At 39.6% G+C, this 25,406-nt stretch overlaps 5 protein-coding genes across 6 annotated transcripts; 4 read left to right on the forward strand and 1 right to left on the reverse strand.

Annotated features, from left to right (window-relative positions):
• Positions 1–1,481: 1,481 nt before the first annotated feature.
• Positions 1,482–2,994, forward strand: LOC137733448 (probable WRKY transcription factor 27). The gene is made up of 3 exons (XM_068472599.1): positions 1,482–2,155; positions 2,267–2,383; positions 2,469–2,994. The coding sequence occupies exons 1-3, from the start codon at positions 1,482–1,484 to the stop codon at positions 2,980–2,982; spliced, it is 1,305 nt and encodes a 434-aa protein (XP_068328700.1). The 3' UTR covers positions 2,983–2,994.
• Positions 2,995–8,009: 5,015 nt separating this feature from the next.
• LOC137734809 (probable NADH dehydrogenase [ubiquinone] 1 alpha subcomplex subunit 5, mitochondrial) lies at positions 8,010–9,755 on the forward strand. The gene is made up of 2 exons (XM_068474092.1): positions 8,010–8,415; positions 9,346–9,755. Exons 1-2 carry the CDS (start codon positions 8,103–8,105, stop codon positions 9,543–9,545), a joined length of 513 nt encoding a protein of 170 aa, XP_068330193.1. The 5' UTR covers positions 8,010–8,102; the 3' UTR covers positions 9,546–9,755.
• Positions 9,756–9,885: 130 nt separating this feature from the next.
• LOC137734808 (pentatricopeptide repeat-containing protein At5g52850, chloroplastic) lies at positions 9,886–12,705 on the reverse strand. Its single transcript, XM_068474091.1, has one exon. The coding sequence runs from the start codon at positions 12,690–12,692 to the stop codon at positions 9,984–9,986; it is 2,709 nt and encodes a 902-aa protein (XP_068330192.1). The 5' UTR covers positions 12,693–12,705; the 3' UTR covers positions 9,886–9,983.
• A 2,450-nt stretch (positions 12,706–15,155) lies between these two features.
• On the forward strand, positions 15,156–18,332 carry LOC137733665 (protein SGT1 homolog). Of its 2 annotated transcripts, none has more exons than XM_068472813.1 (10): positions 15,156–15,407; positions 15,567–15,636; positions 16,090–16,214; positions 16,339–16,471; positions 16,710–16,806; positions 16,952–17,017; positions 17,285–17,420; positions 17,500–17,585; positions 17,669–17,773; positions 17,930–18,332. In XM_068472813.1, the coding sequence occupies exons 1-10, from the start codon at positions 15,248–15,250 to the stop codon at positions 18,035–18,037; spliced, it is 1,086 nt and encodes a 361-aa protein (XP_068328914.1). In that variant the 5' UTR covers positions 15,156–15,247; the 3' UTR covers positions 18,038–18,332. The 2 variants fall into 2 exon arrangements, with proteins under 2 accessions (XP_068328914.1, XP_068328916.1); XM_068472815.1 differs by having other exon boundaries at positions 16,405–16,471.
• A 639-nt stretch (positions 18,333–18,971) lies between these two features.
• LOC137735100 (uncharacterized) lies at positions 18,972–20,779 on the forward strand. Its single transcript, XM_068474477.1, has 3 exons — positions 18,972–19,443; positions 19,753–19,871; positions 20,437–20,779. Exons 1-3 carry the CDS (start codon positions 19,105–19,107, stop codon positions 20,486–20,488), a joined length of 510 nt encoding a protein of 169 aa, XP_068330578.1. The 5' UTR covers positions 18,972–19,104; the 3' UTR covers positions 20,489–20,779.
• The last annotated feature ends 4,627 nt before the right edge of the window (positions 20,780–25,406 follow it).

The raw sequence follows: 25,406 nt of genomic DNA on the forward strand, positions 1-25,406 counted from the left end.
ACCTCCACAAAGCCATGAAGCTCTATAGTGTCATCCACAATCCAAAGTCAACCTGCTTGAGAATTTGTTTCGGCAAACCCAAAGTCAACCTGCTCCCCCCTTCATATATAATGCTACGCATTCATTAGCTTCCTATATGTAATAGACTTTAAACTTGAAAAGGTTCAAATGCCCTTTCAACTTCCAACCAAACAAAAAAAGACATGAAGAACTATCAATCACAGATTCTTATTCCCCCAACTAGATTTGGATCCTCCATACAAAGAAGAAGGTAAGGGCATGGTAGTGGACCAGTGGTGGTCCCAAATCACTTTTTTTTTTAATTAAAATTTTATTTTGTATACGTAAGTTAGGTCAATATGTTTATTTTGTGGCACTTAAATTTGAGTTATCATTTATAAATAGATTATTTTAGAGTATGGTATCGTCATACTAAAATGCTAAAGTTTTGTTCCCTCCTAGTCCTAAGGAAGGAAGATTCTCTCCCTTCCTAATTTCCCTCTCCTTCCCTCCCCTTCTATTTGAACGGTTACGGTTTAGTCATGTCAAAATCTTATATTGATTTTTTTATAGAGACAATAAGACAAAAAACAATATGTGTGAGGAGGAGAGAGAAGGAGATGTAAATAGGTGAAGAGAGAATCCTTCCCCAGGACTATGTTCATTGTGAAAAACACGAGTTATTGATCTAAAATAACAAAAAATAATTGTGCTTTGGCTAATTCAACGTACCATTTTGTAGGACATCTTTTTCCTTCAACTAATTACTTGACATTGTTTATTAATAAGAATGTCAATTGATACATCTTTTTGCGACCATAAGCGTTGCTTGTTTATTTAATTGTTTCATGTCTATTCAATTCATTGAAGAGGTACTTTTCATGTCTGTTCGATTAACGAAAATTAAAGTTAAATTGTGAGTTGACAGCAAGTCAATAAAAAGTACAATTCTCTCAAAAATAATACTTTTTATGAACTCGCAACCACTGAGTATGCGTTATACAGATATTAAACCCAGCACTCCATATACCCTCCAGTTGTAGGGCATGACAGGGCAGTGGTGCCGTGTGCTCGCATGGTGGTTTTCCAACGCTCACACACGACGGTTTCGCACTTCGACATCCAATCAGTTTTCGACTGGGACATATGTAACAACTGTCCGTGCCTTCGTCAGTGTCCGGTTCCGTCTCTGACATTTTTCCAAAAGTCAATCAAAAGCTGCGGTTCAAATCCATCAAAACCACTCATTATTTTTCAATTTTTTTTGGGTTAATTAATTAGTACTAAATTCCAGTATAAATAATTAAACAATTTACCAAGTCAGTGCGGCATCATTTCCTCTCACTAGCCACAATCTATGTCCATTTCTGTGTCTATGTCTCCCTTCCTCCAAGTCAGCGCCGTCCCTTCCACCTCTCTTTCGTTCTAGCTGCAACAAAAAGAACTCCACAAACACCGCAGCCGCCGCCACCGTTCTGAAAATGGCAGATGATTGGGATCTTTACGCTGTGGTAAGGGGTTGCAAATCAACCACCCAAACCACCCGAAACATCACCATCACCGCCACCGGTATCGCACCCACAAACCCCATCCACACACCGCCGGATGAATTCGAAAACGATCCTTTTTGGGAGTTGTTGGACTCCGACGAGTTAACCGATCCGTTGTTCTCTTTTACCAATCTAGACGACCCAAAAGAAGCCAATGGTTTCCAAGAGCTGCAGCAGTCCTTTTTTCGCAACCCCACCACCACCACCAACAACGACCACAATCCCACCACTAACAACACCACCTTTGGACCTAATAATATTATTCCAAATTCCCCCACTATTTCTGACTTTGGAGGATCTAGTGGTAGTGGCCAACATCACCTCCAACATCAACAACAACAACAACAGCAACATCATGCACAACTCCAACAACAACAGCTGCAGCAGCAGCAACATCTTTCGATGCCTACTCGTTTCACCCGGGGAATTCCGGCTCCTGGTTTTCGAGGAATCTATGGCCAACAACAACAACAACAAATTATACAACCCGGGGATCAAAATCTTCAACCCGAGCAGCTCCAAACTCAGCAGGGATTTAGGAGGCCCAGGTTCATCAATCCCGCTTATCCTCATCCTCGGCTACCAACTCGCCCACAAAGAAGAAGGTATATATACTCAAAAATTCGCTCTTCATTAATTGAACGACAATTAGTCTATGCTCTTGTTTTTGCTTTTTTCGCATGGTGTGGATGTGGATTACATGAATTGACTCACAGGAAAACCCAGCAAAAGAAAAATGTTCATGAAGTGAAGGCGGAGGATCTCATCAGCGCGGATTTATGGGCGTGGCGGAAGTACGGCCAAAAACCTATCAAGGGTTCTCCACACCCAAGGTACGTAATTAGGTTAATTTTTTCCACTTTCAATTTCTCTTTCCTTTTCTTTGCGATTTTCTCTCTGAATCATGGTTCTTTGCAGGAACTACTACCGATGCAGCAGCTCAAAAGGGTGCCCGGCGAGGAGGCAAGTGGAGCAGAGCACGACAGAACCCAACATCTTCATAGTTACATACACCGGGGACCACACTCACGCTCGCCCGACTCATCGAAACTCGCTTGCCGGGAGCTCCAGGAACAAGCTGTCAGCTGCATCTGCGAGTCAAAATCAGCCAATCAACAACGACTCCGGTTCGACAGCTGTTCCCAACCCCTCGTCTCCCACCACCGGACTACCCATGACAGTCCAAGCTGAGGCTGTGCCTGTAGCCAATAAGGTCAATTCTGACAATTCAATTGACAAAGAAAATGAGGAATTTGATGAGGAGGAGGAGACGGATCATGAGAATGAGGACGAGAACGAGGTCGAGGACGATGACGTTGTGATCCCGGACATGGACATGTCGGATGAGATATTCTTGGGGCTGAAGGAACTGGGTGGTACTAGTTCTAATGGCACTGGGAGTGGAAGTTTCTCTGGTTTGTGCTTCCGGTGATTATTTTTTCGGATAATAGGGCATTGAGTTTGGAGTCTTCTTGGGCTGCTGCTAATTGCTCCTCCGCTGGCGGTGGTTCCTAGTAGCCAACAAGTAGGGAAGATGCGTAAGTTTTTTATTTAACCTTTTGTTACCGTGTTACGGTGTTAGTTCTATGAAAGGAGAGATTTTTCTAGTGTGATCGGTACACGGGATGGTACACCATATGTCAATATACGAATGATGTAATATGTGTGTTAAAAAGTTAATAACTTAAAAAATAAAATTTCCCATCACTTTTATAAAAATAAGTAGTGTACCACTCATGTTCCGGTCACAATGACAAATTTCTGCAACGAGAGATAGAGATAGAGAGAGAGGTAGGGTTCTTATATTATTAGATTGTATAGAAGAGACAGAAAAGAATCTTTTCCTTCTTCCTCGTAGAGTTCAGCTGTATTTCTCTCTTCTTTTAAATTGAATACGAATGGTCTCCTTTTTTAGCTAATAGTTCCGGTGTTTAACATTTAATGAGAAAAATATCTTATTTATAAGGATCAACAAATTTACCAACTTTAATTTCATCATATTACAGAAAACTAATTCGCGTGGAGAAATATGATAGTAATATGGCTATCAGATATGATGCTTATAATTGATTTATCAACTTTAAAAGCTTAGATATGCGTTTCTTTTTAATAATAAAAACTATTTATAACTCATTAACCAGCTTTCATCATATTCACGTAAGTTAATCAGAGTAGGAAAATATGATTGTGCAAATCTTAATAAGGTAATTCACATCAATAACTGTCAAAAGTTCAACTATAAATTCACATCAATAATTGATATCAAATTTGCTATTTATGAGAGTTGAACTTAAGATATTTTTCACTTACAAATGAAAAAAAAAAAAAAATTGTTTACTAAATCATTTGAAATTAAGGTTATTTTGTAATTATATGCAATCCACTTTTTCTCTCCTTTTTAAGTTTATGGTATTTATGACAATATCCAATAAAAAAAGCATTCTATAAACTGAGTTTCAATACTTTCTTAAGAAAATGTGAAAAATTCGAGTAGATTATGTATCAATGTTGCTTTTAATTAGACCACATTAAAACTTAGATACAAAGATGCATAGCAGTCACCTATACTAATGAAGTTGTCAGTAATGTCTAATTTCTGAGGTAATAATTTTATTTGAGAAATGTTCATTCTTTTAGAAGTTTTTTTATAAGAAATTTTAACGAAAAACTTCCGGTACTGTTCATTTTAACGAAAAATCACATTTTTACACTAAAAAGTCAATCTTGGTACTATTCACTTTACCATTTATTTTGTTCTTATCGTTAAAACTCAAAATTTTCGAATCATTTTCATTAATTTTCATTCTTTTATATCCTTTTATAAATCATGGGATATTAAATACTTGTCAGCCCCATGGTTTAATTTGTCATACCGTGAACCGCTCCGGTTCAGTCTCCTTTGTCACGAGACAAACACTAGATCCTCTATTTGTCTGATCATACAATGAAGACAAAATTCGGATTAATTAAATAATCTCTTTGGGTAATAAGGATTGGAGTTAGTCAAATATATTTACTTAGGGTTTTGTCGTTAATTTTAATTTAGACAATATTATTGATTATTTTATGTGAAAGGAATATTCAGATCATCATGCGTTTCAAATTTGAAACCTTCAACTTTTTAAAATTATTATAATAATTCTGAACTTTCATGTTGTCTTTAATAATAATAATATTTTTGAAAAAAATATTAATAGCCAGGTTGAAGAAAATACCAGGAAAGTAAGTTGTTGGGTTATTATATTCCAGAAATATGAGGAAGTCCATGTCTAAAACAAGACTTATAAACCAACAAAAATAAGATAAAGAGTCCTTATTTGTTAATGTTATGTATCTCTTACTAAATAGAAGATCTAGGTTATAGTTTTATATTAAAAGAACAAAAAAAAATCTCAGTTACTTCATACTTATAAAACTAATAATTTGCAAGTGATTAGGCCATCTTTCACTGCGTTTCAAGATTAAACTTTTACTTTAATTGTAGATTAATATAAAATATCATTTGTGTTAAAATAAAACTAATAATTCAGTCATACTTTTCTTAGTATTGTAAAATATTTTAATTTTTGAACCTGCTCGCTCTATTAGACTATTGCTCGTAATTTCAATTTTATTATTTCGTAAATAATAGTTTTGTGTTAAAATGTTATCTAAGAATTAGGAGTAGGATCGAAAAAGAAAAAGAAAGAGAAAGAAGTAGATCTGATTTGCCCATAGTTCTTACTTGTATTTTCTTGTTTTTTATCCTTTGCATAAGGAGGACTAGCTAGTAGTTTTTGTCACGACAGTTCATCATTTTCGAAATTGAAAAAATTCACTTAGGCATTTTAATCTCTCCAGAACCACTGTCACATCCCGGCCCGGGCGGGACTACATCCCGGGCCGGGATGTGACATTTGGTATCAGAGCCTAACCCTGGTCGTGGTGTGCCGACGAGGACGTCGGGCCCCTAAAGGGGGTGGATTGTAACATCACACATCGCCCAGGGGAGTGATCCTTAAGTGTATATTCCAATCCTTACCTAGCACGAGGCCTTTTGGGAGCTCACTGGCTTCGGGTTCCTTAGGAACTCCGAAGTTAAGCGAGAAGGGGGCTAGAGCATTCCCAGGATGGGTGACCCATCGGGAAGTTGCTCGTGAGTTCCCAAAAACAAAACTGTGAGGGAATGGTAAGCCCAAAGCGGACAATATCGTGCTACGGTGGTGGAGCGGGCCCGGGAAGTGGTTCCGCCCCGGGCCGGGATGTGACAATTTGGTATCAGAGCCTAACCCTGGTCGTGGTGTGCCGACGAGGACGTCGGGCCCCTAAAGGGGGTGGATTGTGACATCCCACATCGCACAAGGGAGTGATCCTTATATGTATATTCTCATCCCTACCTAGCACGAGGCCTTTTGGGAGCTCACTGGCTTCGGGTTCCGTAGGAACTCTGAAGTTAAGCGAGAAGGGGGCTAGAGCAATCCCATGATGGGTGACCCACTGGGAAGTTGCTCGTGAGTTCCCAAAAACAAAACCGTGAAGGAATGGTAAGCCCAAAGCGGACAATATCGTGCTACGGTGGTGGAGCGGGCCCGGGAAGTGATCCGTCCCGGGCCGGGATGTGACAATTTGGTATCAGAGCCTAACCCTGGTTGCGTGTGTGCCGACGAGGACGTCGGGCCCCTAAGGGGGGTGGATTGTCGCCCAGGGGAGTGATCCTTAAATGTATATTCCCATCCCTACCTAGCACGAGGCCTTTTGGGAGCTCACTGGCTTCGGGTTCCATAGGAACTCCGAAGTTAAGCGAGAAGGGGGCTTGAGCAATCCCATAATGGGTGACCCACTGGGAAGTTGCTCGTGAGTTCCCAAAAACAAAACCGTGAGGGAATGGTAAGCCCAAAGCGGACAATATCGTGCTACGGTGGTGGAGCGGGCCCGGGAAGGGTCCCGCCCGGGTCGGGATGTGACAAGGATTGTGACATCCCACATCGCACAAGGGAGTGATCCTTATATGTATATTCCCATCCCTACCTAGCACGAGGCCTTTTGGGAGCTCACTGGCTTCAGGTTCCGTAGGAACTCTGAAGTTAAGCGAGAAGAGGGCTAGAGCAATCCCATGATGGGTGACCCACTGGGAAGTTGCTCGTGAGTTCCCAAAAACAAAATCGTGAGGGAATGGTAAGCCCAAAACGGACAATATCGTGCTACGGTGCTGGAGCGGGCCCGGGAAGTGATCCGCCCCGGGCCGGGATGTGACAATTTGGTATCAGAGCCTAACCCTGGTCGCGTGTGTGCCGACGAGGACGTCGGGCCCCTAAGGGGGGTGGATTGTGACATCCCACATCGCCCAGGGGAGTGATCCTTAAATGTATATTCCCATCCCTACCTAGCACGAGGCCTTTTGGGAGCTCACTGGCTTCGGGTTCCATAGGAACTCCGAAGTTAAGCGAGAAGGGGGCTTGAGCAATCCCATGATGGGTGACCCACTGGGAAGTTGCTCGTGAGTTCCCAAAAGGCCTCGTGCTAGGTAGGGATGGGAATATACATTTAAGGATCACTCCCCTGGGCGATGTGGGATGTCACAACCACCACCGTGTGGCCATACCAAAAAATCACTTTAACGTTGTTATGTTTGACCATACAATCACTCATGTTTTTAGCAAATAATGTTGAAATGCATGTAACAAATTTCAAATAAAATTTAGTAGAAAAAAAGGTAAATATGAATTAAAATAGACACGCAACCTTAAATTGCAAAAACAACTTAATTATAAATATGTCAAACTACACAATAACGAGAGATTTTTTAGTGCGCGCGAAGCACATGACAAAATATCACATGTCATTAAACAATTAGAGAGACACTTGAAAAAAAAAATTCTCCAATTGTATAATATCATGTGGTGTTCCGCCTCATGTTCTGGACATACTGAAAAATCTCTCCACAATAACAATATAAACAAAATAAAACGAGTTTGTGCTCCATTGAGTTTTCTCCAATCTACATCAAAAGTGGACATCTAAGTTACACAACTAAATAAGAGCCGTTAGATCTCATTAGATCAAATAATTCCCTAACTCTTGTTATGATGTGTAACTTAAATGACAGTTTTGATGAACCACAATAAATGACTCAGTAGTAAGGGGGCAGGCTGTGACTCCACGATAAACAAAAAATGTGGGAGGTCCCGGGTTCGATGATCCTAGCTAGTGAGTCTGCTTAATTGTGGCTACGAGCATGGTGAAATTCCTCATAGCCTCTTCAGACCCAAAATGAGTAGATAATCAAGACTTACCACTAGTTGTCAATTTTTTTTTAAAAAGGAAATGACATTTTTGATGTGGATTAGAGAAAGCTTCTTGGGTGCGTTATCAGGCTTACGTTTGGTGTTTGGGCTTTAGGCTTGCAGGCCTTGATTGCTTTTACATGATTGGGCTTGTGACGAAGTGGCAACAGAAATTACTTGAAAACAGAATTCTGAAAAGGAGAAGAAGAACCGATCCGACTCGCTCAGAGCTTTCACCTCGCACAGAGAGAGAGAGAGAGAGAGAGAGAGAGAGTGTGTGTTCGAAAACATGTTCCTACGAGCGATCGGACGGCCGTTGTTGGCCAGGGTGAAGCAGACGACGGGGATCGTCGGGCTGGACGTGGTCCCCAATGCGAGGGAGGTCTTAATCGAGCTCTACTCCAAAACCCTAAAGGAGATCCAGGCCGTCCCCGAGGACGAAGGCTACCGCAAGGCCGTCGAGAGCTTCACGCGCCACCGCCTCAATGTCTGCCGCGAAGAGGAGGACTGGGAGGCGATCGAGAAGAAGCTCGGCTGCGGCCAGGTCGAGGAGCTCATCGAGGAAGCGCGCGACGAGCTCACCCTCATCGGCAAGATGATCGGTCCGTACAATTTATTGCTTTTATTATTTGATAAACCAGTTTTTTATTTATTTAGCTTTATATTTTTGAAAATAAATGTAATTGAAAATGTTTATTTGTGTTTTGCGATTGACATTTCGGTCATATAGCATTGGAATTGAGCTGAAAGAGCTCAAAATAATCAGTGCCTGCTCGGAAATGCTGTTTGTCATTTTGAATTTTTGTGCTTTTTTTGGTTGATGAGAAATCGAAAACTTAAATCGAATTGGAATTGGAAATTTTGGTGATTAGGTCTGGCCTGTGTAGTTCGTGATGGTAACTTCAGTTTGTGCATTCCTGTCATGGAAATTAGGTAGGAAAAGTAAAGATTGTAAATTGTTATCAACCGTATTTATGTTCACCAAGTCATGAAACGAAAGGCGGGTACTTGATTTTATCAGTTCCGAAGAAGATATAATATCCGGAGAATGCCGTGTTGTTAATGCATATCATATGAGGTGGTCGAAGCATAGTAAGTTGGGAGAGAGTGATATTTACATTCAGCCGAAGAAACTGCATTTTCACTTAGCTGACTGTGCACAAGTTTTGCGTGAACTCAAGTAGAACACATGATAAGAAAATGCCGTTTTCTTTGCTTTGATGCATTTCAAACCCTCGGTCAATACCAAAGTGGGAATCTTTGTTTGTGTGAACAATGATCACTAGACGTCGTTGTCTCATGCGTGAATTAATTTGGCGTCTTTAGTTCTTTTGTCTCAGTGTTTTATTGTTCTGGATTTGGAACCTGTAGCTTTGTTGTCGTTATCTGAAGTAGTTGTGTCAACGAAACTGATATGGTAGATTATTTCCTTGAAATTTTTATCTCATCGCAAGCTTTTATTTCAATTGATATACGAGATATACAATGGATTGTTTGTAATAGTTTGCATTCTGTATTGAGTTGCATTGCAGAGTGGGATCCATGGGGTGTTCCTGATGATTACGAATGTGAGGTGATCGAGAATGATGCTCCAGTTCCGAAGCATGTTCCTCTGCACAGACCTGGTCCTCTTCCTGAGGAGTTTTACAAAACGCTGGACGGCCTTACTACAAACCAACCAAAATTGGATGACGCTAAAGTCGCCTCTATTGGGTCGGAAGCAAAGGAGTAAACTATCGGTCGGCATATGCATCTAGGGATTCCAGATTTGAATTGAAGTCTTTTTTTCTTGTATTCTCCTGTTTATTGTTGGTGACAGTTTTCCTGTTTGCAGGGCTGTATAAATTTTAATCATGGGAGGGACGCTTTAATTTTTCAATAATCTACACTCGAGTGTTGGTACCATTACGATCTTGTTTTCATAAATTCGGCCCTTGATTTCCGTTGAGAATGAGCAATGTAACACCGCCTTGATTTCCGTTGAGAATGAGTAATGTAACACCGTGTTAGCAGTTCGAGTTTTGGCATCGGGGTTGTGCGTGGTTCCATTGTTGTGCTCGATTTCTGTTTTCGATTTTGGTCTCACAATTGCATGGTTATGAACTAATGTAAACTCTTTGTTGTGGCTTTCTGAGTTCTTATCGTTTTACACGGAAAAGCAACCAGAAGGCTACATCGTCAACAGGCTAACATTTTCGTCCATGGAATCCTTCTGCCGCAAATTACCTGTACCCCTACACGAGCACTCACCCTTGTTGAAGATATGCAACCGGTTCCCGTCCCTCACAATGATCTCCCGACCAACAATTTGAGTTACAAGCGTTATAAAGCTGTGGCATTCGCCGCATATGCGCACATTCTTAGACACGCGTATGGAGGCGTTACGCGGTGTTTTGAGAAGACCGAATGCAATGGCTAACTTCTCAATGTGATATGATGAATCTTCGTAATCTTGATACGAGTAGCCTCTCTTCTTCAACTCTGTAATAAGAGATTCTACCTTCTCTTGGATTTCATTTATCTGTGGATGTGATCGATCTCCTGCATCGAATAGATGAACCCTGTTCCTTATTTCCATCCAGCACTGCCCGACATTCTTCTTCAATCCCCTCTCCCTCATTGCTTGTCTTGTACTTTTGGCTAAATCCGGCTGACCAGAATCATCATAAATACTTGCAAGCAGCAAGTAAAAAGCTGGATCAGACGGGTCAAGTTCCATCCCTCGCCTCGCTGTATATTCCCCGAGGGAAATGTTTTTATGTAACTTGCAGGCAGCCAATAGTGTCTTGTAAATTAAGGCATCTGGCTTAAAGGGCATGGTCATGATCGCTTCCATGGCATCCTCTAGTCGCCCGGCTCTGCCAAGGAGATCAACTAAACAGGAATAGTGATCCAGTTGTGGAGCTATACCATACTTTTCCCTCATTGACTGAAAATGCTCAAGGCCTAGTTCAACCAAACCGCCATGGCTGCAAGCGAAAAGCACTAACAGGACTGTAATGGAATCAGGTTTAAATCCTGCCAACCTCATGTTGTCAAAGGAGGAGAGAGCGGATGAAATATATCCACTTGATGCCAATCCAGAAATCAAGCAGTTCCATGACACTATATCTGGCTCAGAAATCTCACTGAAAGCTTTGTGTGCATCATCTCTGCACCCACATTTCCCATATAAGTCCACTAAGGCATTCAAAACTGATATCCCACTGCCTAAACCGGCTTTGATAGAATAGCAATGAAGTTGCTTCCCAGTTTCCATTGATGCCAAGCCAGCTGATGCAGATAAGAAGCTTGCAAGGCTAAACCCATCCATCATAACGTCATCAGTCTGCATACGGGTGATGACATCCAGTGCAATTTCATAATTACCTAGCTGATTCATTCGTGTGGCTAAACCTGTATACGTGATAGCATCTCGATGGATCATGGAGTTAATCACATGCCACGCATCATCCACCATCCCCAGTGCAGCATAAGCATCCACAAGAGCATTCCCAACAGCTATATCACTGCCGGCTTTGGTTTTAACTATACGTCCATGGATTTTTCGTGTCTGACTAAGAGATTTAACAGTACTGCAGGCACGAAGCATGCTAGAGAAAGTAAAGGAATTTGGCTCGACTCCTACTGTTTGCATCTCCAGAAAATACTGAAAAGAATCTTGTTCAAAACCGTGTTCAGCAAAACCGGCAATCAATGAAGTCCAAGTGATGACACTCGGCGATATTATCTCCCTAAACGCTTTCAAACCATCTTCTATGAGGTCAGAACATTTCAAGTACATATCAACTACTGTACCTCCGGCACAAGTATCATCCTCCAATCCAGCCTTGAGCACCCGCGAATGGATCTGCTTTCCTAATTCCAGTAACAAAACCGCTGAGCAAGCTTTCAGCATACTAGAGTATGTAAAATTATTCGGTACAATTCCAGAGAGCTCCATCTCGTGCAATGCAGCAACAGCGTCTGCGACTCTCAAACTTTGAGCGAAGCCAGAAATAACAGAGGTCCACAACAACACATCATATTCAGGTGTTTGATTCAACACCTTGATAGCATCTTCCATCTTCTGGCATTTCGAGTACATATTGACCATGGCTGTCTTCAAGACCAGATTCAGCCTCATTCCGAATCTTATCAAATGGGTATGTAGTAATTTCCCATAGTTCAAACCAAGAGAGCAGGATGCAGCGAAAAGTTTTACGAAAGTGAACTCATTTGGATGTACCCTAGCAGCATATATCATATCCATGTAGTAGCCTAGAGCCTGTCTCCATTTCTGAGCTTGGACCAATGAAGAGATGATTGCAGTCCAAGAAACAGTATCACCACTCTCCATATCCCTAAATATCTTACAAGCCTCTTCGGTTAAACCACACTTGGCATACAAATCAATCATACTACTACCAAGAAATTGATTTGGCTCGAATCCAAGCTTGATCACAAACGTATGGATTCGAGTCCCATAATCCAACTCTCCCAACAACGAGCATGATTTTAACACACTTGAGAGTGTAAACTCATTGGGGCACTGACCGGAAACAATCATCGAATCAAAGAATTCAAGCGAGTCATGATAGTGTCCGTTCCTGACATACGCGGACAGCATCCCGGTCCATGATACAACATCTCTGCGAGGCATTTCATCGAACAAGTGGCGTGCAGCCTCAACTCCAGAGCATTTTGCATAGAGAGACAGCAGGTTGTTGGTTAAGTAGAGGTCATCGTCAAGACCCAGTTTGGTAATTGGGCTGTGCACACAGATGCCCTCTGGCAGGGACTGTGAGTTGCATGCTGAAAGAACCCGGAGGCAAGTTTCTTTGAAACAGTTAACTTCATTTGTGTTGACAACGAACCTGGTGACTTTTGCTATAGACATCAAATTCACAACATTTTCGTATGGTTGAATTTGAGAGATAAAAAGATTAAACACCACGTGACGTTTTGACTGTCACACTTTAAAAAGCTAAGAGTACTTTCAAAGAAGATGTTAACATGTCATATTATAATCGTAAAAAAAAAAAACAACAACAATATTTCTTAAGGAAAATTAATGAAAATGACTTATAAACGTTAAATTTTAATCAAAATGACAAAATGTTGTAAGTGAATAGTACTAGGAGTGACTTTTTAGAGTAAAAATATCATTCTCATTAAAAGTGAACAGTACTAGGAGTGTTTCGTTAAAACTTCCTATTTTTTAACCGAAAACCCAATCTGATGTGGCATGATATTTGGCAACCCTCACGCAAAAATTAGCTGTAGCATCAACTTTTTTTAATTAATTATTAAATACATTATATTAATTTATTACTGTTTTTTGTTTTAAAGTATTTACTATGGGTGTGTGATATCCACATACATCTTTTTACTCCTCACATACCTCTTATTAATTTCTCATTTGATATTCTTCAATTCATTCGATCTGATGATTGGAAATTAAGAAAGCGTGTAAGAAGTAAAAAGAGGTATGTGAATAGCGCACATCTTTATTATAATAGTTCAATGCAATAAATTGTAATAAAATAACAATTTAATTTGAAATATCGAGTTGAGAGTAAAACTTTAAAAGATGTCAAGATCACATAGACTGTTAAATATAAATTTTATGTTAAAAATTTGTCGTTGGTAGACATATAACATTATTTATATAGTCATGTACAAATGGAAGCTTCCTTTCTCAATAGTTGGGTTTCTGGTATGTGAATATGGAAGCTCGCACGAAAACTAATATCTAAAAAAATTATATTCCTTTTTGCATTGCGTTACATATAACATCACATTGATAATATTTATATGCTGGGAATAAATAAAAGTACATAGAAACATGGAAGAAGCCAAGAAAAGTTTGTAAACTTGCCTTCCTTGCTTGGTTGTTCTTGGAAATTTACTTTCCTACCAAAAGCAAGAAATATAAAAATACCTACGAATATCATCCAATCATAGTTTAGCTAAGCATGTCAAGACTAAAAGTGATGATTTAGAATTAGATAGGTCTATAGCATGATTCCCTCAATCATTTATGATTACTGTGTGATTAGTAATAATTTTTTAAATGAATCGGTAAAATACGCTGATAATTGTAAGTTTTATATAAAGAGCATTTTGGTTGTGAGTTTCATTTAGTGCTATTTTCTAATTACAAAGTCATCAATGTAGCGAGGAAGTTTTGACATGTCCATCTTACTAGAAATACTTTGTGAGGTCAGATGAGATTAAAATATAGAGAATTTCATACTAATTTGAATATAGATTTTCTTGCATACTTAAATTTAGCAAAATTAACTAAAACAAAATGGAGCTAACTCAAGTTCGAATCCCTTCTCAACAAATAGATTTTGTTATCTTCTATAATTATTATTTTTGATAGGATGAACCGTCAATTTAGTTCCTAAATTATTACACGAGTGAAAATTAGGTCCCTAAACTTTTTTTTTTTTCCAGAAAAATCAGTCATTGAATTATAAAAATATACCAATTACATCCCTAATATTAGATTCGAAGCTACTATATTCAATTTTCCGTCAATTTAAGTCATGTTACTTGCATGTGATATACATTGGAGGGTAGATTGTAATTTTCTATAAAGAAATAGTGTATGGAGTTAACTTTGAAGCTTTAGACGTTAGATTCGCAACCTATATGAAATGTTAAGGGCTAATAGGTGAGAAAAAAATGATATTACACTCTAAAATGTGTCAAGTAATATAAGTTGAAGAAAAATAGCTTTGAATATAATAGTAGGATGAAAATAGTAATTTTTAATGAATTTGGAGAGTTATTTTACCGAAAAAATAATTCAGGAAACTAATTTTCACTGACATGATAGTTTAGGGACTAAATCGACACTTTACCCATATATATATTTTTGGTAATTACAAAAGGAGCATTTTTTTTTACCACCATAAACTATGTTGTATGCTCATCATACAATTAATCATTTGACACATGTTCTTTCACTTAACCCTAGTTAATTTTTTTTCAAAATTGAAAAGATAACATTTGATGTGAAAATTAACTCGAGTTAAGTGAGATAACACATGACAAATATTTAAGTGCATAGTGAGCATACACTATAGTTATGATGATGATACTCACAACTAGCAAGGGACGAAGCCCAAAAGCCCCACCAACGCTATTCTCTCTCCCCATCGGATTAAGCGAATGAGTAATGCTAGTTAAATAAATTTTTTAGACTATATTTGCAAATAACGTATCACTAAAAAAAAATAAGTACATTAATAAATGATTAATTATCTAATTATAAACAATAAAAGCATATAATATTAGCCTTAAGTTAAGCGAATATAATTTTAAGTATACGATATTTATCAGCTTACTCTCTCATATTTGCCACCCCAAGTCAATCATATTGTCTCCCTACTTTTTTTCTAGACTCTTCCATTTCCCTCAGTCCAGACGGTTGCTCCGCCAATGGCTTCCGATCTCGAAAAGAGTGCCAAGGAGGCGTTCATCGACGACCACTTCGAGTTGGCCGTTGACCTCTACACCCAGGCCATCGCTCTCAACCCTCAGAGCGCCGAGCTCCACTCCGACCGCGCGCAGGCCAACATCAAATCCAGCAATCTCACTGGTACCCCTTTTTCCTCTTGCGATTTCGCGCCAACCCTTTTCTTTGTTTCTTGTTTGGTTCCCAAGAAAGCCTGTGAAAATTGAAATAAGTTCAAGAAAATGGTCAATTGGGTCTTCTAATTCTCTTTTATCTGTTGTGCTTTTTTTTTTGTTTGTTCAGGGGCTGTTGCGGATGCGAACAAGGCAATTGAGTTCGATCCATCACTGTACAAAGCGTATTTGCGCAAAGGGTGAGTTCGAATGCACCAACACCGAAAACTCGTAATTCTGTTTGTTGTTTTTTTATCACCTATTTGTATGGAATACAATAAAGATTGCAACTTGTATTTGATATTTTCGGACTGTAATCTAATAGGGTGTTCAATTTTGTCTAAGCTTGTAACTATCAACTCGAAAATTAATAAAGGTCATGCTGATCATTGGTATTTGTTGTGGATCTTTCGTCCTTTGCGAAAGGGAAAGGCTTTTAATGCTAATTTGAGTGTTTCAAAACTTTTGTTTTTGTTTTTGGCCAAAATCTTGGAGGGCTCATGGCGGGGTATCGTGGAGTCCATTTGTGAAACTCGTTGTGTACTACGTGTGGGTTTTGATTTGGTATCAGTTATGTTCTGCACTTTCTACATGTGATTGCCAATGTCATCGCTAGTTTTACAATTTTTATTCTTTGCTGTTGTTGGTTACAGAATTGCCTGCATCAAGCTCGAGGAATATGAGACTGCAAAGGCAACCCTGGAAATTGGTGCTTCTCTGGCCCCGCATGAGACAAGATTCGCTGAATTGATAAAAGAGTGTGATGAGAAAATTGCAGGTGCGATGGTTGCTTGTTTCAAGTTGCACCTTTGTAGTGATTCATGGAAATGACGGGCCTTTTCACACAGTTAGATATTTAGCTTTCTTTTTTGGTCTGATTTATGCTGTTTCCTTCCAATCAGAGGAAACTGGTGTTCTACCAACATCTTCGTTGGAGAAAAACATTACAGAGAATGTTATACCTGCAGAAGATGTTCAGCCTGTGAGTCAACCTTCCAATCAGGTGACCGTAGCAACTGTCAAACCAAAATACAGGTTAGTCGAGATCAATTTAATTTCTGTTGCAGCAAGTGTTTTAGTCTTGATATTTTTAAGGAGCATCACCAAAACATTCTATTTGCAGTTCTTGTTATTTTTTTTTACCTTTTTGTACAGTGTATGTTGAAGCTCCGTGCTATCTATGCATGCTTGGGTAATACCCTCTTATTTGCTTTATGTATCCTTATTCCTTAGTCACTGAGATGCATGATTTGGTGGAAATTTTTTTATGCAGGCATGAATTCTACCAGAAGCCAGAAGAAGTGGTTGTGACCATATTCGCCAAGGGCATACCAGCCAAAGATGTTAATGTTGACTTTGGTGAACAAATAGTATGGTTCTCATTGATCCAATGCTTCTTTTTATTATTTGTGAATATTGATTTTATAGTTGTCGAGAACCTACATAGTAAAAAAGTTCTGTGGATATTTATACAAGTTTTATGACTGACGAATCACTTTTATTGGTTGTTTCCAGCTAAGTGTTAGTATTGATGTTGCTGGTGAAGATACGTTTCATTTTCAGCCTCGTTTATTTGCGAAGGTAGTGCACCTATTCTATGTTGGTGAGATTTTTTTTTTTTTTGTTTGCAACAAGGATATATACAGAAGATGAGAGAAATAGATGATGGCCCTTTCCATTTTCCTATTTATATTTTTAAAATAATTGGCAGTATCGTATGCTTTGAATTTAATCTGGCCTGAGCAGTTGGTATTCTTTTGAGCTATTGGTTGATTTTATATATGTATGAGAGCATGACAGAAGGCTTACATTTTCGAATAACTGTGCGGTTTGGTTGTTTGCGAACAGATAATACCTGAAAAGTGTAGATTTGACGTTCTGTCCACCAAAGTTGAAATTCGCTTGGCTAAAATTGAACCATTAAACTGGACATCTCTTGAATTCAGCAAGGACAGCCCTGTTCCACAAAGGGTCAGTGGCCCAGGTATGTTAATATGTTTGCAACCCTCTGATTCTAAAACTAGATTAGAAATTTGCTGCTAAAATGTGTTTACTGCCTGCAGTTGTTTTAGCGCCAAGGCCATCCTACCCATCCTCGAAACCAAAAAGGGTCGACTGGGATAAGCTGGAGGCCCAAGTGAAGAAGGAGGTTTGCTCGTAACCCAATTGGTTTGACATTACTCTTGTATGTTTCACTGCATGACCACTTACTCCGGTGCGTTGTGACTCCAGGAAAAAGAAGAGAAGCTTGATGGTGATGCAGCTTTGAACAAATTTTTCCAAGACATATACAAGGATGCTGATGAGGACACAAGAAGGGCCATGAGAAAATCTTTTGTAAGACTTTTTCCGTATCTAGTATTTTGATAGCCAGTAGAATTCATAATTCCGGTCACCATGAAAGATTCGAGTGGAACCACCACGGTTTTGGGAGTAAAACCAGTCTACGTTATATTGACTTGCATATTGCATCCTTGTGTTTGTACTGTACAGGTGGAGTCGAACGGGACAGTGCTTTCGACAAACTGGAAAGAAGTGGGAAACAAAAAGGTTGAGGGAAGTGCTCCGGACGGCATGGAGATGAAGAAATGGGAGTTCTAGACTGTTGCTGCACTCTAGTACTAGTTGGAACTGAGTGATATGCTTTTTCTTTGTGCTTGTAACCTATTTGGGAGTGTGATTTTGTTGGTTGGACAGACAATAGTTTTGCAGTTAGTCTTTGGCACTACTCTGGCTGTTTGGATGATGACTCTCTTAGTCTCTTTCTCCTGTGAAATTAACTCGCATTGGTGTATTTTCTTTTGTGTTTTTCTTGTGCCTTGTACGCTCAAAACCGATCCCATCTGGACAAATTGTAAGTGTTTAATACCTAATTGCTTTGTTCTTGCGTCGTTGATGCCGAGTTCTGCTTTAACTTCTTGCACTCCTGTCCTGCCAGTCCGCGGCACGGATAACCAGGTATCAATCATATTGTTCATCTAAGACGGTATGCGCAATCGAACCGGCTTCAGTTTTGACTTGGTGCTGAGTGAGATCGGAGTACACTGTTATAATTAACTTGACCGTATAAATTGTACTATTCATCTAAGACGATATGAGCAAATAGAACCGGTTACAACTTTAACCTGGTGCTGATTGAGAGTGGAGAGTACATTGTTATACTTGGTTAAGTTCGGATGCATCTAATTTTCGGACGTATCTGTACACATTTTCTTTTGATAAAATCCACCAACTTGTTGCCACTTAGTATTATGGAGTACGGATTAGCGATATTTCTTTTCATTCGTAAGTGAGAGATTTAAGTTTGATTCTGAACTATATTATTGTTAATTCATTGTGAGACTTAATCCACCTTCAAACCTTAATGTAAATAATATCGATTCTTTAAAAAAAAAAAAAAAAAAAAATAGAATCATCTTGTTAACATAAAATAATAAGAAATACCGTTTTTTTTTTTTTTTTTTTAAAGTAAAAATTAGTTAAATTCCTATGCATAAAACGCCGCGTTCCTTCTACCTGCAGGTTATGTAGTATCACCATCGTCCTGATCATTTTCTGTTTCTTTGGTCTGCGAGTGCGACGGCGAGTTCGGAAAATAAGATCAATCAGTCCGATCGGATTCCGATTTCAGACTTTGAAATACTTAGAAGCAGGAATAGCACGGAGAAATGCAATTCTTCGGAGGAACGGAGATAAGCCCGTCGCTGCCGGCGTCGACGGCGTCGGGAAACAACGGGCACATGATGTACGTCTTTAACCGCAACGGCGTGTGCCTGCTCTACCGCGAGTGGAATCGGCCGCTTCACACCCTGAACCAGCAGCAGGATCACAAGCTAATGTTCGGTCTCCTCTTCTCCCTCAAGTCGCTCACCGCCAAGATGGACCCCACCACGCAGGACAAGTCCAACCTCGGCGTCCCTCAGCTGCCCGGGCAAGGCTGCTCCTTCCATAGCTTCCGCACCAACACCTACAAGCTCACTTTCATGGAGTCCCCTTCCGGCATTAAGGTTTGTTTCTTCAATTTTCTCCATTTTTCATTGCCTTTCAGATCTAGATATTGAGAAGAAAAAAAAAGGGTTTGAATTTTGATTGGAATGAAAGGATTTGCTGATTCTGTTGGCTATTTGATTATACTAGATGTACCCAATTAGCAATTTAGATTCTTGATCTTGAATTTGTGCTTGGCTTGGCAATTTTGATGCGTGTTCGTTGTTTATACCAAGTTTTGTATGATTATTCTTAATCCACTGTTAATGTGATGGAAAAAAACTTAACTTTATAATTGGCGTGCTCTGCTTACTGTTTTGGGTGTGCAGATCATATTGGTTACTCATCCTAGAACTAGTGACTTGAGGGAGTCGTTGAAGTACATTTACAACTTGTATGTGGAGTACGTTGTGAAGAACCCGCTTTACACTCCCGGAACTCCAATCAGGTAACTGACTCTGTTCTCGTCGTTATAATGTGGTGAATGATAATCTTCACACCAAGAAGTTTCATGTGATAGGTCACAAATAGTTATTCGTATAATTAATCACAGTGAGAAGTTTGGTAGATAGCAATCCCTGCCGCATTAACATATATCAAACTCTTTCCTTGTTTTCTTATCACGCCGATGCATCCCGTTGGGTTGGTCAAGTAATGATGAAAAAAATGTGTCCTTATATGTTGTGTTGCATTATAACAAATCTGATCTTTGAAGTAGTCGTTCTTAGTAGGCATGTCGAAATGTGTCTTGATGTATGAAACATGTCTGTCTATTCCTTGTGTAGGCATATTGAATTAGTATTTATTTTTGGTGGCTTAGACATCTTAGATACTTCGTATGTACCTGACTCGTTGACGTCATGATACTATAAACAATTTCTTATTCCGTCACACCACTAGAAAGTCTTGTAGTTTCTTGCGATTTCTTTTTTAAATGTGTGGTTGTATACTTTGTACGGTTTTCACACAATCGGAAAAAGGTTTTTGAATTCCAGAGTAAGTTTTCCTTGTAGGTGTGAGCTATTCAACACGACTCTTGACCAGTACGTCAGGAGCATTTCATAGAAGCTCAAGGAAGCATTCAGTTAGCATTCTTTCTGCCGACATTTACTCTTACCTTGGACCGAAGCCGATGGACATTTGCGTTCATTCAGATGTAGGTCATTGAAATGTACCATGTCGTGGATATTTTCTGCAACTTGATTCTAAGAGTATTACAATGAGATATGAGCGTACATTTTCATCCGTGCGGACTCGATGTGTTCAGTGGCATCATGTAGTGTCCAATTTGATTATGACAAATTGATTTGATGTAATATTGGAAGCATGATTTGTTAATTGTCATCAGTTACCGAATTGTTTGGCTTTTCTTATCAAATTTTTAGTGTTTCTATACCTCTTGCCGTAGGCTTCAATTAGTCTCCTCATTGGTTTTTCGGATATCATGTATGTCGCAATTTCCTTTACCCATCACCACCAATTGGCCACTTGGTGGCCAGAAGAGCCAGGCAAGCTGATGCTAACTCGCCATCCTTCCCTAAGTTGCAAAGCATCCACATACTGCCCTACTGAGACGATGACAAAGCCCCATACATTGCCTCCGTCTGTGTCGGACTGCATGCCATTACCAGGCCCCTCATCGACGCAGGCACCGTCTCTTTCCCTTCCTCACCTCCTTCGCCAACCTTGAAACACACCATTGTCAGCGGGGACAGATCATAGATGGAAGGATCGAATGAAATGGAAAAGATTGAATTAAGGAGTGAATAATTATCCACAGCCCCAACGGGAGTGTTTAATTGTCATTCCATGTAAGGGTCTTGTAGTTCAGTTGATTAAGAACATTTACTATTGTGCTCGAATTTCCTAGTTCGCATCCTCCCCTCCTCAAAAAATGTCATTGGTGTTTGGTAACGATTGGATTGGAAAAGGGACAAACAAAATGAAGGGAGTTTTAACGAAAAGCCTGCGGTACTATTCACTTTAACGAAAAATTACATTTTTACACTAAAAAGTCAAACCTGGTACTATTCATTTTACCCTTTATTTTGTCCTTATCGTTAAAACTCAAAGTTTTCAAACTCTTTTTATTAGTTTTCCTCAAAATGAATTGGTAGTTCCAAGGGTGGCGATGGATTGGAATAATCCTACAACATTCACTACTTGCGGTAGTTGGTGGACGCGCTCTAATATCAACGCACGCATACTTCTCATTCCTCCATGAGTCCTCCACCAAGAAAACGGATTGGAATTCTCGTGGATTGGAATTTTGTTCGAATGTTGCATTGAAAGCTACTTGATTCTGGAAACTAGGGCTACATTGAGATACATTCAATTACGGAAATTGATTATTTTCCAGAATTTAATAAATAGTGTTCAAACTCTCACTCACCTCCAACCGTGGTCCAAGGGTGGCAATGCCTACCTGCGTGCAGTTGGTGGAACAAGTTGGACTCATTCCAAATTTCCGCACGCATGCTCCTTATCCCTCCGAGTCTTTCACCAAAATAACGGATTGGATATTTTCATGGGAATTTTAACGAAAAACTTCAGGTACTGTTCACTTTAACGAAAAACCATATTTTTACACTAAAAAGTCAATCATGGTACTATTCATTTTACCGTTTATTTTGCCATTATTGTTAAAACTCAAAGTTTTCAAGTTATTTTCATTAGTTTTCCTTATTTTCATGGATTATTTCGTTTTGAAATTTTGCATCGAAAAGGACAATTGAAATGGGCAAGAACTATCAAGAATGGTGTAAAAGATTTTTTTGTATTTTGATTGATCAGAAATCTACGCAAGCTTTAAGTAAATATAAAAGGGGGAAAGAGTTAAAGCACTGCACGTGCAACTCCTGAATTTAAGCTTTTGTAAGGCTATACAAGATCCCTTGAATTAAGGGGACTACATGACATTCCTTGATAGAGGGCCTCACCGACTACCATTAGGGTTCTTATATTATTATTTCAACACTCCCCCTTAAGTTGGAGAGTGTATGTCAAGAACTCCTAACTTGCGAAACATGGTTAAGAATGCATCCTTTCCCAACGCCTTTGTGAACAAATATGCTAGTTGGTGTGAGGAAGAGACATATTTTGTAACAACGGAACCATCTTGCACTTTGTCTCTGATGAAGTGACAATCAATCTCTATATGTCTAGTCTTATCATGGAAGACGGGGTTAGCATCTATGTGTAAAGCTGCTTGGTTATCATAATGCAGTGTCGCGGCACCTGGATGTGATAAGCTCAGGTCTTTGAGAAGATGTCGAAGCCAAGATAATTCACAACAAGCACCCGTCATAGCTCTATATTCAGCTTCAGCTGAAGATAAGGAAACTGTCTTTTGTCTTTTTGATCTCCAAGAAATCAAAGAAGATCCTAAGAATATGCAATAACCTATTGTAGACCTTCGGGTGATTTGGCAATATGCCTAGTCCGAGTCACAATAAGCTGTCAGAGCTAAATTGTGATGTGAGGAAAAGAAAAGGCCCTGACCTGGTGTGCCTTTGATATACCTTAGAACACGAAGTGCTGCCTCCATATGTGGCTTATGTGGTTCATGCATAAAACGGCTCAACAAATGCACATAATAAGTAATGTCAGGATAGGTGATAGTCAAGTAGATCAAATGCCCAACAATTCTTCTATACTAAGATGGATCTTTAAGCAGTTCTCCTTTGTCTGAAAGCTTCAAATTTTGTTCCATTGGGAAGTCCACTGGCCGTGCCCCCAAGAGGCCAACATCCTTCAAAATCTCCAAAGCGTATTTCCGTTGTGAGAGGGAAAAACCTTTGTGTGAACGTGACACTTCAATCCCCAAAAAATACTTCAAGTTTCCGAGATCTTTGATTCGAAAGCGACTGTGTAGAAACCTTTTAAGAGAGGATATGGCAGCCATATTATTTCCAGTAATGACGATGTCGTCCATATAAATCAAAAGGGCCGTGAATGACTTTCCTTTTTTATGAGTAAAAAGAGAGTAATCAGCTTTGGATTGTACAAAACCAGTAGTTTGAATAGCAGTGGAGAACTTAGCAAACCATTGACGAGAAGCTTGCTTTAAACCATATAACGACTTGTTGAGGTGACACACTAAACTCTCCCTTTGTCGCAAAAAACCAGGAGGGGGTGACATATAGATTTCCTCATGAAGATCGCTATGCAGAAATGCGTTATTAACGTCCAGTTGGTGAATGAACCAATTTTGAGCAGAAGCAAGAACTAATAAACATCGAACATTAGTCATTTTAGATGTGGGTGAAAAAGAATCATGGTAGTCAATGTCTTCCATTTGAGTGTAGCCCTTGGCTACCAAACGTGCTTTGTAACGCTCAATGGTTCCATCAGAACGTCGTTTGATCTTATAAACCCATCTGCAACTAATAGGAGATTTTCCGGGAGGAAGAAAAGTAAGAGTCCAAGTGTGATTTTCTACCAATGCTTGTAATTCAGAATGCATTGCGGCCTGCCAGTGAGGACTAGAAGCGGCCCTTGTATATGTGCTAGGCTCCTCATCATCAGTAACATAAGCAATGTAAGCAAAATGATCGGGTGAGTAACGGTGATAAGATAAGAAATTACTCAATGGATACCGTGTACCTTTACAAATACTTGACGATGAAGACGACGATGGTTTGGGTGTGGGCAACGTCATTTGTGAGCATACATAATCACCGAGGTAAGCAGGGGTAGTGTGATGACGTTGGGGTCGCCCAGTAGAGTCTGGTGGAGCTATACTGTCATCAGTGGAAAAATGAGGATTTATGGGATTGGGTGGAGATGTGTCAGAGGTGGTTGTATTGGGTGAAGTGGGTGGATAAGTGTTTGAAAGGGTAGGATGGGATGAGGCATGGAGACATGGTGGACTAGACGTTTCTAGAATTGATGGAGAAAGGATGGATGGAGAAGGAATGAGGTCGACAATAGGGTAAGGATGCAGGTTTGTAGTAGGTTCTACCGTGGGAGAAGATGGCAAGGTCTGAAAAGGGTAGGTATTTTCATGAAAAATGACGTCCCGGTTCGTAAAAATTTGTTTTGTTGTTAAATCATAAAGTTTGTAAGCCTTTTGCCCGAAAGGATAACCAAGAAATGCACAACGCCTAGCTCGTGCATCAAACTTATGAGAAACATGTACATTGGTCGCATAGGCAAGACATCCAAACACACGTATATAAGAAAAAGTGGGAGGTTTACCATGAAGTAGTTCATAAGGTGTTTTGTAATGGAGAAGAGGGGTTGGGAATCTATTTATACGATGTCCAGCAGTTAACACACAATCCCGCCAAAAAGGTAATGGAAGATGAGCTTGAAAACGCAAAACACGTGCCATTTCAAAAAGGTGACGGTGCTTGCGTTCTACAACCCCATTTTGTTGAGGCGTATAGACGCATGAATGTTGAAAAACAACCCCAATATCCTTAAAAAAAGGACGTAAAGAAAGGAACTCCCCACCATTATCGGTTCGAATTGTTCGTACTTATGTTTGGAATTGTGTTTGCACAAAGGAAAAAAAACTTTTGAGTAGGCTTTGTGTTTCACTTTTATGATGCATGAGGAAGACCCATGTAAACCTAGAACAATCATCTACCACTGTTAAAAAGTAATTGGCTCCAGAAAGAGAACTTATCTTATAAGGACCCCAAATGTCACAATGGATGAGATCAAAAGGTTTCTTAGTAGTAATTGAACTAATGCCAAAAGGAAGACGATGCTGCTTGGCCAATAGACATATGTCGCAAGCAGCATTCAACTTAAAAGGGATATGCAAAATATTTTTTGCCATAAATTCTAATCGAGATGGTGATATGTGACCCAAACGTCGATGCCATAATTCAGTGGAGGAGGTGACAAGGTTGCATGAAGGTTTGACAAAAGATGTTGGCCTTTCTAAAGTGAGCGCCACCAAGTGATACAGTCTTCCATGCTGTTTACCCAAACCAATCGTTTTCTTCGTAGCCAAATCCTGCCAAATGCACCA

Source organism: Pyrus communis, chromosome 5, assembly GCF_963583255.1.
Source record: "Pyrus communis chromosome 5, drPyrComm1.1, whole genome shotgun sequence".
NCBI classification, from domain to species: Eukaryota; Viridiplantae; Streptophyta; class Magnoliopsida; order Rosales; family Rosaceae; genus Pyrus; species Pyrus communis.